This window comes from Rhipicephalus microplus, chromosome 7 (genome assembly GCF_043290135.1).
Source record: "Rhipicephalus microplus isolate Deutch F79 chromosome 7, USDA_Rmic, whole genome shotgun sequence".
In the NCBI taxonomy this organism is placed as follows: domain Eukaryota; kingdom Metazoa; phylum Arthropoda; class Arachnida; order Ixodida; family Ixodidae; genus Rhipicephalus; species Rhipicephalus microplus.
In genome coordinates this window covers 148,611,971-148,625,370 of record NC_134706.1, presented here as the reverse complement: position 1 = coordinate 148,625,370, position 13,400 = coordinate 148,611,971, and the positions used below count along the sequence as shown (strand labels likewise).

Genomic DNA, 13,400 nt, shown 5'->3' with positions numbered 1-13,400 from the left:
CGCAGGGGCGGATGCATGGACGAACGCAGGGACGGACGCACGAACAGGCACACGCACGGATGGGCGGATGAAAACATGAACGGTCACACAGACGGACGCATAGACGGATGGAAGCAAGAACGAATAGACGGACGAATGCATCGCCCCACTCTCCACCATTCACTCTGTGGATATGCTGCCAGTTTTTCATTCTCTGAGCGGTAGAGTGTTGAAAGCAGTTAGTGGTAAATGAAATGGTTGAATAATAATTATAATTATAATACTGTCACGGGGTCGTGACGTGGCCAAAGACAGGAAACTTCGTGTTGGGATTTAACTGTTTATTTGGGAGAACCTGTGCCCGGTAAAGGAAAAGTCTAATTACAGCAGCAGTCTTGCACAGATAGCAGTCTCGGACTGATAGCGGCGAACGCAGCGTCGGCCTTCGATCAACAACTGACAAGCGGCGAAGCGCGTCGGCATTTATACCCTTGCCGTCGAATGTTCTAGCGTTATCGCTGGCGGTGGCGTAGGTTCCAGAACAATCTGTACCGTTCGCACAGTGGGCGTGATCTTATCGAAATGATCTACTACAGTCCGGAACCTTCTCGAAATCTGCAGGCGCGGTTTGCGCCGAGAATCGTGTGGTGTTTCGGAACGATAACAAAAACTTGTGAAATGAAACGTGGCATTGCCCCCCTCTGAAAAAAGGCATCGTGCCGATGCTTAAACTAAAGATGAAGGTACAAAAATAATGCAAGAAAGTACAATGAATAAATTACAATACAACAATAATAAAAAAACACTGTTTCAGTTTGTTAACGTGCATGAAACGGCTTGAGGCGCACGACATGGACGACTTCAGGTCGCGATGGGCGTCGTTGAGAGTTCGTGATGCCGTCGGGGACAACCTCGTAATCAAGTGGGCCGAGACGTCGAACCACCTTGTATGGTCCGAAGTACCGTCGCAGAAGCTTTTCACTTAGTCCATGTCGGCATATCGGCGTCCACACCCAAACACGTTCACCGGGCTAGAATTCCACGAAGCGTCGTCGAAGGTTGTAACGGTGGCTGTCGGTCGTCTGTTGATTCTTGATACGAAGACGCGCAAGTTGTCGGGCTCCTTCGGCGCGTTGAAGGTACTCGCTCACATCGAGGTTTTCTTCGTCGGTGACGTTGGGTAACATGGCATCGAGCGTCGTTGCCGGGCTCCTTTCGTAGACCAATTTGTATGGAGATATCTGCGTTGTCTCCTGCACCGCCGTGTTGTATGCGAAGGTCACATACGGAAGAATGGTGTCTCACGTCTTGTGTTCGACATCGACGTACATTGGCAGCATGTCGGCGATCGTCTTGTTAAGCCGCTCGGTGAGGCCGTTGGTCTGTGGGTGGTACGCTGTCGTCCGGCGGTGGTTTGTTTGGCTGTATGCCAAGATCGCTTGAGTTAAGTCGGCAGTGAATGCCGTTCCTCTGTCGGTGATAAGGACCTCCGGGGCACCGTGACGTAGGACGATATTTTCGACAAAGAACTTAGCTACCTCGGATGCACTGCCTTTTGGCAGGGCTTTTGCCTCGGCGTAGCGGGTGAGGTAGTCGGTAGCTACCACGATCCACTTGTTTCCAAAAGCCGACGTCAGGAACGGCCCCAGTAGGTCCATACCAATCTGCTGGAAAGGTCAGCAAGATGGATCAATTGGCTGCAGAAGTCCCGCTGGCCTTGTCGGCGGTGTCTTGCGTCGCTGACAGTCCCGGCATGTCCTCACATAACGAGTGACGTCGGTGGTAAGACGTGGCCAGTAGTACCTTTCTTGTATCCTCGCGAGCGTGCGGGAAACACCGAGGTGCCCGGCCGTCGGATCGTCGTGCAGGGCCTGCAGGAGTTCTGGTCGCAGAGCTGAAGGCACCACAAGGAGGTACTTAGCTCGAAGCGGTGAAAAGTTGTTCTTTTGTAGAAGACCGTTTCGTAGAAAGAACGACGCAAGTGCGCGCTTGAATACCTTCGGGACTTCGGCGGTCCTGCCTTCGAGGTATTCTATTAAAGCTTTAAGTTCAGGGTCGGCCCGCTGTCGTTCAGCGAAGTCGTCGGTAGTTTTCGTTCCCAAGAAGTAGTCGTCATCCGAGTCGTCGGGTAGCGGTTGGTCGACAGGCGCACGAGAGAGACAGTCAGCGTCGGAGTGTTTTTTGCCGGACTTGTAAATGACAGTAATGTCATATTCTTGAAGTCTCAGGCTCCATCGTGCGAGGCGACCTGAAGGGTCCTTCAAGGTGGCTAGCCAACACAAGGCTTGGTGGTCGCTAACAACTTTGAAGGGCCTGCCGTAGAGGTAGGGGCGAAATTTCGACGTAGCCCAGATGATGGCGAGGCACTCCTTTTCTGTTGTGGAATAATTTGCTTCTGCTTTGGATAGCGATCGGCTGGCGTAACTAATAACCCTTTCAAGTCCGTCAGCCCTCTGCACAAGAACTGCGCCAAGACCTACGCTGCTTGCGTCAGTATGTATTTCTGTCTCGGCGAATTCGTTGAAATGGGCAAGTAACGGAGGCGTCTGGAGGCGATGTTTAAGCTCCTGGAAAGCGTGTTCTTGTGGCGTTTCCCACTTGAACTCCGAGTCGGCCTTGGTAAGGTTAGTGAGAGGATCGGCGGTGCGGGCGAAGTTTTTCACGAACCGCCTATAATAGGCGCACAGGCCCAGAAATTGGCACACGGCCTTCTTGTCGGTGGGCGTCGGGAAGTCGGCGATGGCGGCTGTTTTCCGTGGATCGGGACGAACTCCAGACTTGCTGATAACGTTCCCCAGAAACAAGAGCTCCTCATACGCAAATCTGCACTTTTCTGGCTTCAGTGTGAGTACGGACGTCTTGATGGCTTGAAGTACAGCTTCAAGGCGCCGAAGATGCTCGTCGAAACTCGAGGAAAACACGACGACGTCGTCCAAGTACACAAGGCAAGTCTGCCACTTCAATCCTGCCAGTACTGTATCCATAACGCGTTGAAAAGTTGCAGGCGCTGAGCAAAGGCCGAAGGGCATCACCTTAAACTCGAAGAGGCCGTCCGGTGTTATTAACGCCGTCTTCTCTCGGTCTCTTTCGTCGACTTCGATTTGCCAATAGCCAGTCTTGAGGTCCATTGACGAGAAGTACTTGGCGTTATGGAGCCGATCAAGAGCGTCGTCTATTCGTGGGAGAGGATACACGTCCTTTCTTGTGATTTTGTTCATGCGGCGATAATCGACGCAGAAACGTAGGGTCCCATCCTTTTTCTTCACTAACACCACGGGGGATGCCCACGGTCTCTTGGACGACTGGATAATGTCATCTCGCAGCATTTCATCAACTTGTCTCTTCATTGCCTCACGATCTCGCGTCGAAACCCTGTACGGACTCTGACGGAGTGGTCTGGCATTTTCTTCGGTTATTATTCGATGTTTCGTGATTGGGGTCTGCCGAATTTTTGATGACGACGAAAAGCAATCTTCGTATTGCAGGAGCAGGGCCTTGAGCTGTTCTTGCTTATCGTTCGGAAGTCTGGAATTGACGTCGAAAGCTATGGAAGGGGCTTGGTTCCTCTGAGCAGGTTCCGCAGAATCGGCGAGGGCGAAAGCACTGGTGGCTTCGACACTTTCTTCGATGTACGCGACCGTTGTTCCTTTGTTCACATGTTTGTTCACATCGCTGAAATTCGTGAGCATAACCGTTGCTTTGCTTCCCCGCAGCTCTGTAATTCCTCTTGCGACGCAAATATTTCGGGTGACCAACAGATGCTGACTGCCTTCAACGACGCCTTCCAAGTCAGGTGATTTAGGAGCGCCGACTGAAATAATGACGCTTGAGCGAGGCGGAACGGTGACTTGTTCTTCCAGCACATTCAAGGCATGGTGTCCTGACGGCGTGCGCGGCGGTAGTGCTTCTTCTGTGGATAACGTTATCGACCTTGTTTTTAGGTTGATGACAGCACCATGGAGGCATAAGAAGTCCATGCCAAGGATGAGATCTCTCGAGCAACGCTGTAGGACTACGAAGTCTGTAGGATAAATACGGCCGTTAATGGTGACTCTGGCTGTGCAGATTTCTGCAGGCGTTACGAGATGACCTCCGGCTGTGCGGATTTCTGGGCCTTTCCAAGCTGTCCTAACTTTCTTTAACTTTGCGGCGAACGACCCACTGATGACAGAATAGTCGGCTCCAGTATCGACGTTGGTGGTTCCCTGGGTTGATGAATGACGATCGCGGGCTGGGACGCTCCGGTTGTCATTGTCGCTGCAGTCGAGGTCATGGTCTTGGTCTTCCGCGCCTTGTCTTGTAGAAGGCCGTACTCCGGTGGGAGACCTTGCTGTCGGCGGCTCGTTCGCTGCTCTTTGTTGGCGTCGGTGTCTTCTCCGCGACGGGGGCTGGGTTCACGGCTTGACGGGGGCGTCCGGTACATGAACGAAGCAGCACCTCCACCAGATGTCACGGGGTCGTGACGTGGCCAAAGACAGGAAACTTCGTGTTGGGATTTAACTGTTTATTTGGGCGAACCTGTGCCCGGTAAAGGGAAAGTCTAATTACAGCAGCAGTCTTGCACAGATCGCAGTCTCGGACTGATAGCGGCGAACGCAGCGTCGGCCTTCGATCAACAACTGACAAGCGGCGAAGCGCGTCGGCATTTAGACCCTTGCCGTCGAATGTTCTAGCGTTATCGCTGGCGGTGGCGTAGGTTCCAGAACAATCTGTACTGTTCGCAAAGTGGGCGTGATCTTATCGAAATGATCTACTACAGTCTGAAACCTTCTCAAATTTGCAGGGGCGGTTTGCGCCGAGAATTGTGTGGTGTTTCGGAACGATAACAAAAACTTGTGAAATGAAACGTGGCAATACTCCCACTAATTTTACTACAAAAAATAAATATATGGCACATATGATATGGTTACATTAACATATTATTAGTATTATTATTATTATTATTATTATTATTATTATTATTATTATTATTGTTATTATTATTATTATTATTATTATTATTATTATTATTAATATTATAGGATGGTAGGATGCGCAACATTTGAAGGAGTTTTTCTGTTTGTTCTTATTTTTGTTTTTTCTGATGCTAAGTAAGGCAGTTTAGAGCGACTTGTAATTTGACGTCCGCTTCTAGCACAAGATGACAACCGACAGGCGGGAAACAATACGGCGGAAAAATATCTGGCTTCGACTCCACCACTCTCATAATTAAGCAACTCTGTCATTCAAACGAATCGTATAAAAAATAAGATTGTTGTGCTGTAAATATACGCGCCGCCAATCATAGCACTCTTTGTTGCGATTTTTTTCTGTACTTTTAGTTTTGTGGCAGCACGTCACAAACCAGACACGCAACACTTGCGGCTTCTGTCACGCCTAAATCTGACAGGAAGAACAAACAAGGCGCCTGCTCCCGCGCCACCACCAAGCGGCAGGTCTCGCTCAGCCTTCCCGCGTAGAGGTGGCGCTAAAAACGTGCCCACTGAAATGGCTTCCTAGAGAGCTTTTAAGGTGGCACGACGAGTGACGGCTCCATTACACCCAGTTTTTAAATGGGCGGGCCAGAGCAAAGGACACAGTCTGTAAGTAGTTCATGTGTGATATCTTTTGCGCCGACTGGCTGTCATGCGAACACGCAGTAAAGCTGCCAAAACTGACCTCTCAATGGGCCAAGGCTGCCGGCAACCTCGCAGAGATTTTACAGACGCAATACACGAACGGCGCTCACCTATCTGCGCCGGGTGGAGTGGTTACTAAAACAAAGGAAGACGTTAATATATTCGGTGGTGTGAAGGGTGCTACTTGTTAAAGAAAAAAACCGGCTGGGGCCTTTGCCGCCACATGCCAAAGAAAGACGTCCAAGATTTTAGGTAGCTGACTTGACGAGACGTCGTGCGCATCACTGATATCAATACGTGCACTTTTCGGAGAAGATGACTGAAAAGATGACTTCACAACTCGAAGCAGATATGAATTTGTGTTCTAGAGACATAAAAGTAGAGATTAGATGTTGGGGTCGATTTATTTGTCTGTCGATGACGTACTCTTGAAATCTCAGCAATGATACTGAATCCGCACGACTTTCAATATTGTTCTTGTGGCGGGGAAACGCGATATTTTTTATACTGATGGGTAGCGCACACGCTGATAAAAATGTGAAACGTATATGCTAACAATACGTCTGTAGAAGAATTATTCATGCCTACATTAAACTAATTACTGATTTCTTACTTATCACATACAAAGCTAGTGATGCGAGACCCAACGAGCGTGCCATGTGTTTAGGAAAAGTTTTGTTGCACGGTGGTGTGTCCTGACCCCGGGTGTAACCAACGAAGCTGTTTATGTAAGCCGCGCCATACTGCCACATACCAGGGTCACTCGTGGTTTCCAGACGTTGATGGCGAAATAAAAACTGGTTTACACTGAAACTGTGTTCCTGCACCACTCCCCCTCTCCGTACTGGAAGAGGTCAATACGTTATACAATTTATGCGGTGGCATATGTATGTGCACTGAGTCACTTATATCCCAAAACGCACAGAGTTATGCACAGTTCTGCCGGAACGAGTGGAGCGGGGATGGGCACTTCCCAAGCATGCTCTAGTCGCGGTGTCTCATGGTCCTCCCGAAAACAAGAAGACGGTGATTGGTTAGAGGCCTGGAAAAAGTTTCAAAAAGATGAACAAAAATACAAAAAGACAATTTGGTTGCCCCAATACTGTCGATCTGGTAAGTCCTTGGTTCCGGGATAATTGCTTCGTTGGTTCAGTAGTTCACTCGCAAGGTTTTCTTATCTGCCTCTCAATCTTGTTGTTATTTTAGTTTTCTATTAAACGCAGCTCACACGCGCTGTGGAGTATAGGCAAAGAGCTGCTATGAGCTTGTTTGCTTGCTTGTTCATATATGCCTTGGCTCGTACCCACTGGGGGATCAGCCATTAAACCGGCGGTGATTGTGATAGGTAAAAAGAAATTTTTATTTTCGTCAAGAACAAATAAATATTCAGCCATCTAGAGGTTATAGGAGTGGATAATTTTAATGGAAAAATTTGTTTTTCTTTCGGACTAGCACCTCAGCTTGTTCATTTACCGCAAGAGAGTGGTATGAACCGTGTCAAAGCCGTGTAATATACAAGAGGCTGTTCTTGAGAGAAGGGCATAAAATAAGCATCCCTACCAATTTGTTGAACTCACCGAAGGTTTGTTGCGGTTATTGTTCATTAAAGAAATGGCTCATACTCATTACATGAGTAATGCTTGTCACTTGCATTGGTAGCTTGTGCATCGCACATTTGAACATTCATTTCTCACGCCACCCCAGTGGTCATAAAAGTTTGTTTTTTTCTTCAACCCTCTTTCGCAATACCGTTGTTGTTACTACTCCAAGTAGTGCTGTACGTGGAACTGAAGAACGGAGTTGCACTAAAAAGGAAAAGGGACACGTAGGCGCACGTTATGCTGAGAGTTATCAGAAAAGGAGAAGAAGAAAAAGAGTGAGGTTGGTGCTCAGCTTAGTTTATAATTCGTAGTTATGTCTATCAAAACAAGAGATGGTTTGACCGCTTGCTCAGCAAATATTTTGTTTTTTGGTAGTATTATTTGTAAACTACTTATTCAGATTGGCTTCATTTTCATTTTGGTTTCATTTAAGTATCCTGCCGCCTGGTTCTTGGCCCATGCCCCTCTGTGGGTAAGCGCCATCCATCAGAGGCCATCAGCGTCAGCATCAGCATCATCCTGCGTCCGTAGAGCTCTGAGGAACAAGCAACCAACCAGAGAAAATGCCTGATGGTGACTGCTGCGTTTTTTGCTCCGGTCCTATCTCCGATACGGAAGACTACAGGCACTGTGAGCACTGTGACCAACGAGCACACGTCAGCTGCATTTCCTCCTCGGCGGAGGAAGAAAATTTACAGGTCCTCCGGGAGCTACAGAACTCCGGTGAAATGAGCTCGTTAGCCGGACCCTCGCCGATGCCTAACGAAGTCTCTTCTTTTTCATCAGCCGTCTCTGTTGAAATACCGGCAGTTGCAGTTCATCCACAGGACTACATGGACAGCAGGCCGGCAGCAGTTCAACATCTGATCCCTAACGCGCAAAAGGGAATTCGGCACCTCGAAAACGAGTTGGCAGACTTACGTGCTAAAAACGAACGCCAGCACAGCCAGCTTGAATGGAACCGTATTTTGCAAGATCAAGGATTCGCTGCAATGCAATTGGAGGTGCGCTCACTACGCGAGGAGTTAAACAGCGAGCGTGTTCCTGCTCCTGTGCGGCCCTCGATGGCCCCGTACGAGTCATCCCCTAAGCAAGGGGAGCTTCTTGCTACGCCGCCGGCCGACGGTCCTGCCTTCGGTGACACAGATGACGAAGAAGACTACTAGCTACCTTCGGCATCGAGTGACCTCACCGAGGCTAAAAGCAGGTCCTGACAAAGCTACGTGCCAACTTACGTATCAGTGCTCTTGGAGCCACCGTGGTCCTTGTGGGGCAACAAAACCGTCATCATTTTCTTCATTTTCTTCCTACCGGGACTCAGCCTTAGCTAACTACTCTGTTGCGAACCTGCTGCGCCCATTATTGCCTCTGACAATGTACGCAATGTCTTTTGTATAGTGTGGTGTATGCTTCATGTGACATACAAGGTTTTCTTTCTCAATTTTGTCCTAAATGAACTTTCAGCTCTACTGAAGTAGTTCGTGGCGTCAACTATGTATATCTGTCGCGTGGCGTTGAGCCCTTTTGATACAAGTGCTATCTGCATTAAAAGCTCAACTTTTCAAAGTTGGCAATGAAGCCATCAGGAGACTAGTCGTACTGTGTACGTAATTCTTCCCGGCTTTAGGAGCAACGTAGAAGCTTCAGTTACTACAAATATAGTTAGTCATTTTGCTCTCTATTTCACAAATGGAAGTATATATATAAATGGGGTTGACTCAATGAATGTGAGGGCACCAGATTTAACGTATAGCTAATTATAAGTAATATTAAAGTGTGTGCGGGGTCGCACTCAGACCTAAACACCTCAAAAAGTGCAACTGTGAGGATAAGAGGGACACGAAAAATCATGAGCGAGTGAGTGAAACTAGGCGTGAATACGAGAGTGAGGGAGTGCGTGGGAGGGACTTTTTAGGATGTGGGTACGACTGTGACCAATGTTTTGTCAGTGTATGTGTCCGCATGTGAAAACTATCGAATTGGAGTTGATTAGAGTATTAATGTAACTGATTGCCAGGTATTGTGAACGGATGATAGTGGAGGTATGGCTCGTGCAGTGAACGGGCATGATCCTGTGAAAGCGAGCGTCCTTCAAAACAAACGCGAGTTTTGATAGTTTGGTGAGCGCGAGTGTCCGGAAGTGCACACAAAAGTAAAGTGGTAGTGAACTGTTTAGAAATTGGCATGAGAGAGTGGCGAGGAAGCATCTGTGATCAAACATCCCTAAGATACCTCAACAGTAGACACATGAGCCGAAAGCGCGATGAGTTGCTCTCATGAATTGACTAAAGTTAGGCAGTGCACAAAACTGGGAACTTAAGAGAACGAATATCACTCCACCATTACTCGCGCCTTTTACATTCGAGCACTGATTAATAACCATCACGTACACTGTGAAAAGTAAACTTTTGATGTCCAAGCAGATTGACTCTGACCACAGGCTAACTCATTTGATTTCCCTTATACCCATTGTTTTGTGAGCTTTTACAGGTTCATACATTCGACCTAGCATAAGTTGATTGGCTCGCATTCGTAACATTTAACTCACGCAGAGGCAGAACTGGCTCTTTCCAGAAACAAAATTAATTGATACTACAGCTATAGTGCACATCCACCTTTACTCCACATAAATTGGCATAATTATTTGGAATACTGCAGCAGTCAGAAATTTTTAACAGGTGTTTCTGCAAGGCTGTGGAAATGAGAGCTAGTATTCAGTAACGTGAAAAACCAAGTTCTTTTTGATAATGTTTAGGTTTATTGGTTATTCACAAACTTGCAAACATTGATTTTTTCGTCGTGTGGCACAATCGTTTGCGGGATTGATTTATTTGAAGGGTTTAACACCCCAAGACCACTACATGACTATGAGAGCCGCTTCAGGGGAGGGTTCCGAAAATTTCGACCACCAGGAGTTCTTTAAAGGAACCAACCATCGATTTTTTTTCCAACCCAGTCTTCTCCAAAGCTACTGAAAGCTTACACTTCGTAGTGTTCGCAGCTGCAGTAGGTATTTATAACAGCACGTAATTTGTTTCATAAGCACTATTTATGTGTTTTAATGGTTTTCAACACAGGCGTGCATTTTTTTTAAGCAACGCTGATTATTTATAGCGATGTCGGCAGCCCATCTAGTGACGCAGGAGTTATTTTAGCTATGCTTAACTACGTTTATTCCGAATAAACAACTATTCTTGAGAATAAGGAGGCGTTACAACAAGACGATGTGGTTTTATAAAGCTTCCGTTTATTGGAACCGCGTTGTGTGCACCTGCAGCAAAGGTTGATGCGCCTCTCTTGTAGATGGCTTTATATTCAGCTTTTCTGGACAGAAGCGGTTTAGTTCGCGTGCACAACACTGTGTGGCGTAACAACCCTAAAGAATTCCAGTCCCGCTATGACATGTGTAGTGATGCATCACTAAATAATATGCAATCAAAACAAATGGTGTAGACAACATTAGACTGTCGCTACACCACAGTGTGCAGATAAAAGAACGCGGGTTATCGGCGTTATACCGGTGGCAACGACTGGCAATAAATTTACCGTTTTTTTTCATACCTTGACAAACAGCTCGTAGCAATGCGTGCAAAATATCTGGCCGTCATAGACGCAACCTTGGTGTATCAAAAGAAGCAGCTTTTTCTTTGTTTTTTTCCACAATACCTTTTGACTGATATATTAGAGAAGCATGCCTGCTATCAGGGTTTCGTGTTCACCGATCAAGTTTTACATTTGGGTACGAATAGGACATTGCCGTTATATAATAAACAATGTTTTGTGTGTACTACTTAAGTGGTTTTTATTGATATGTGTAGTTTAACGTTCCAAAACCGCTATATGATTATGAGAGATACCATAGTGGAGGGCTCCAAAATTTTGACCACCTGGGGTTCTTTAACGTGCACCCAAATCTGAGCACATGGGCCTACAAAATTTCCACCTCCATCGGAATTGCAACTGCCACAGCCGGGATTCAAACCCGCGACCTGCGGGACAGCAGCCGAGTACCTTAGCCACTAGACCACCGCGGTGGGGTACTAATTAAGCGGTGTTCGCTTGATCCTTGCATTACTTCAAAGTAGAACTGAATGACTTGGAGAACACTCAAATTACAGTAAGAAAACAAAGTAAAACGTACGTATTTTTCGTTTTCGTTCAGTTCTTGTCGAAATGGGGCTGCCAACTCCAGCTTCGCGCCGTCGAAGCGGCTGTGGTTTAAACCTATGCATGCAGTCATGCTTGCTTTCACATTGCACTATAAGCTCGGTGTTGAAAGAATCATTTCGCTTGCGATCAATCCCGCAAGGGCATCTGGTTACACAGGCGTTTGGTGTGTAGCGACACCACGGACCCGAGCTAACGGGAGGTTTCGACTACCTCCCTCGCCCAGCCGTGCGTGGCTTTGTCATGTCCGGGGAAAAGGAAATCCTGGGGATTGATCCGATGCTGGGTGATTGAACCTTTAAGGCCCGCCGGCAGAGGCAAGACACCCTTTTGGCCCCGACTTTACGTAGACGGCACCCCTAGACTTACCCACCCAGGAAAAACCGGCAGTCGCCTTTTTCCATCTCTCTCTATATATATATATATCTTCGTCTTTATCGCTCATTTTTTATCTGTCCTGTCTTATACTCTCTTCTGTTTACTTCCAAACTTCTAGGTGGCTAGGGTTAACCCTGTGCAAATAGCCTACCTTGGTCTAGGTGCATTGGGTTATAGCAGCGTTGTACGGCTGGTGTCTGCAGGCTTTAGCATCCGCAAACAAGAAGCATCCCCTCGTTGGGCTCTGTGGTAGATGGCCGCCAAAGTTTCTGAAGAAAATAAACTGGCATGCAGTGAGCTTTTTCCTTGTTAAGGGATCGTACCGCCTTAAATCACGTACGTACCGAAGAATTAGGCTTTTTCAACCCATTAAATGAAAACTTCCCGCATTTTTGTGTTATACATAGTGAGAAAAGTGGCAAGCAAGCCAAAACTGTATACCCCTTTGTAGTAGCCACGTGTCTCACAGAAACTCTTGGCTGGGTACCAAGTTACAAAAACGGCCAGCGGAGACTCTCTCCTTGTAGTTCGAGAAAAAAAAGTTTGAGAAGATACATAATGTTTCAACTTTTGGTAACACTCCCATCACTGTAACACTACGCAGATCAATAAACAGAACTCGTGGAGTGGTATCTGACACTGATTTGCTTGGCAAGACCGAAGCAGAACTTCTGAAGTGTTGTAAGAGTCAGATTGTGACCAATGTACAGATGATTTTTATCAGAAGAGACAACAAGCAAACACCAACCAAACACCTTATACTCACGTTCGCCTCCAGTTATCTGCAAGAAACTATGCAAACTGGGTACACGAAGACTTCAATCAGATCATACATACCTAACCCACGTCGTTGTTTTAAATGCCAGAGTTATTGTTAAGGCTCACAAAGCTGTTTTGGTCACCAAACTTCTGCACGATGTGGACTGTCAGGCCACAATTCTGACAACTGCGAAGAACCGTCACACTGTGTGAACTGTGGCGAAAATTATGCCGCACACTCACGGTCTTGTTCATTTCAGAAAAAAAGAAAAAGAAATCATCACATTAAAAAAAAGAAAACACCACATTCGAAGAAGCAATAAGAAGGTTGTAGCCATTTTATGGTGCCACATATGCTGATGCAGCACGTCAGGGGGCAACACCGCACCAGTCCTCGCCACTCCTTCGGCCAGCGCAGAGCGAGCCGTCGGCTGTAGCGCCTGCCACCAAGGCGGCAGTAGTTCAATCTACTTCGCCTTCTAGCGAATCGAGACAGAAGACTCCAGGGTCCTCTGGTCTCAAGGCTTCACTTCACCAGGAGAGGCCTAAAATCTGAATCACCAGCTCGCGTGTGCCAGCATCCAGTGCTTCCGAGGAGGCAATGAATACAACTGTACCCTTGGTGCCGAAAGGGCGGCGCGGCTTCTTGGAGCGTGCCAAGAAAAATAAAAAGCCATTAACAGGGCCGGACGACCAACCTGCCACCTGAATAAACAAGTTCACTCCAACACAGGATACTCTCTGTACACACAGCAGCAACCTTTTTTAATATGCATACAGAAATATTACAGTGGCACATCCGAGGCCTCATTCGAAACCTCGATGACATACAAGAACTTCTCTATGAACACAATCCTAGAATGCCGTGTGTACAAGAGACGCACTTAAAAAGAACAAA

General features: G+C 47.1%; 1 protein-coding gene across 1 annotated transcript in view; it reads left to right on the top strand.

Moving 5' to 3' along the window:
* The window catches only part of LOC142767903 (uncharacterized), a 234,809-nt gene extending 226,445 nt beyond the window's left edge, over positions 1–8,364 (top strand). The window contains exon 9 of the mRNA XM_075870146.1: positions 7,985–8,364. Coding sequence (XP_075726261.1) covers positions 7,985–8,364 — 380 coding nt within the window. The remainder of the gene's footprint in view (positions 1–7,984) is intronic.
* The last annotated feature ends 5,036 nt before the right edge of the window (positions 8,365–13,400 follow it).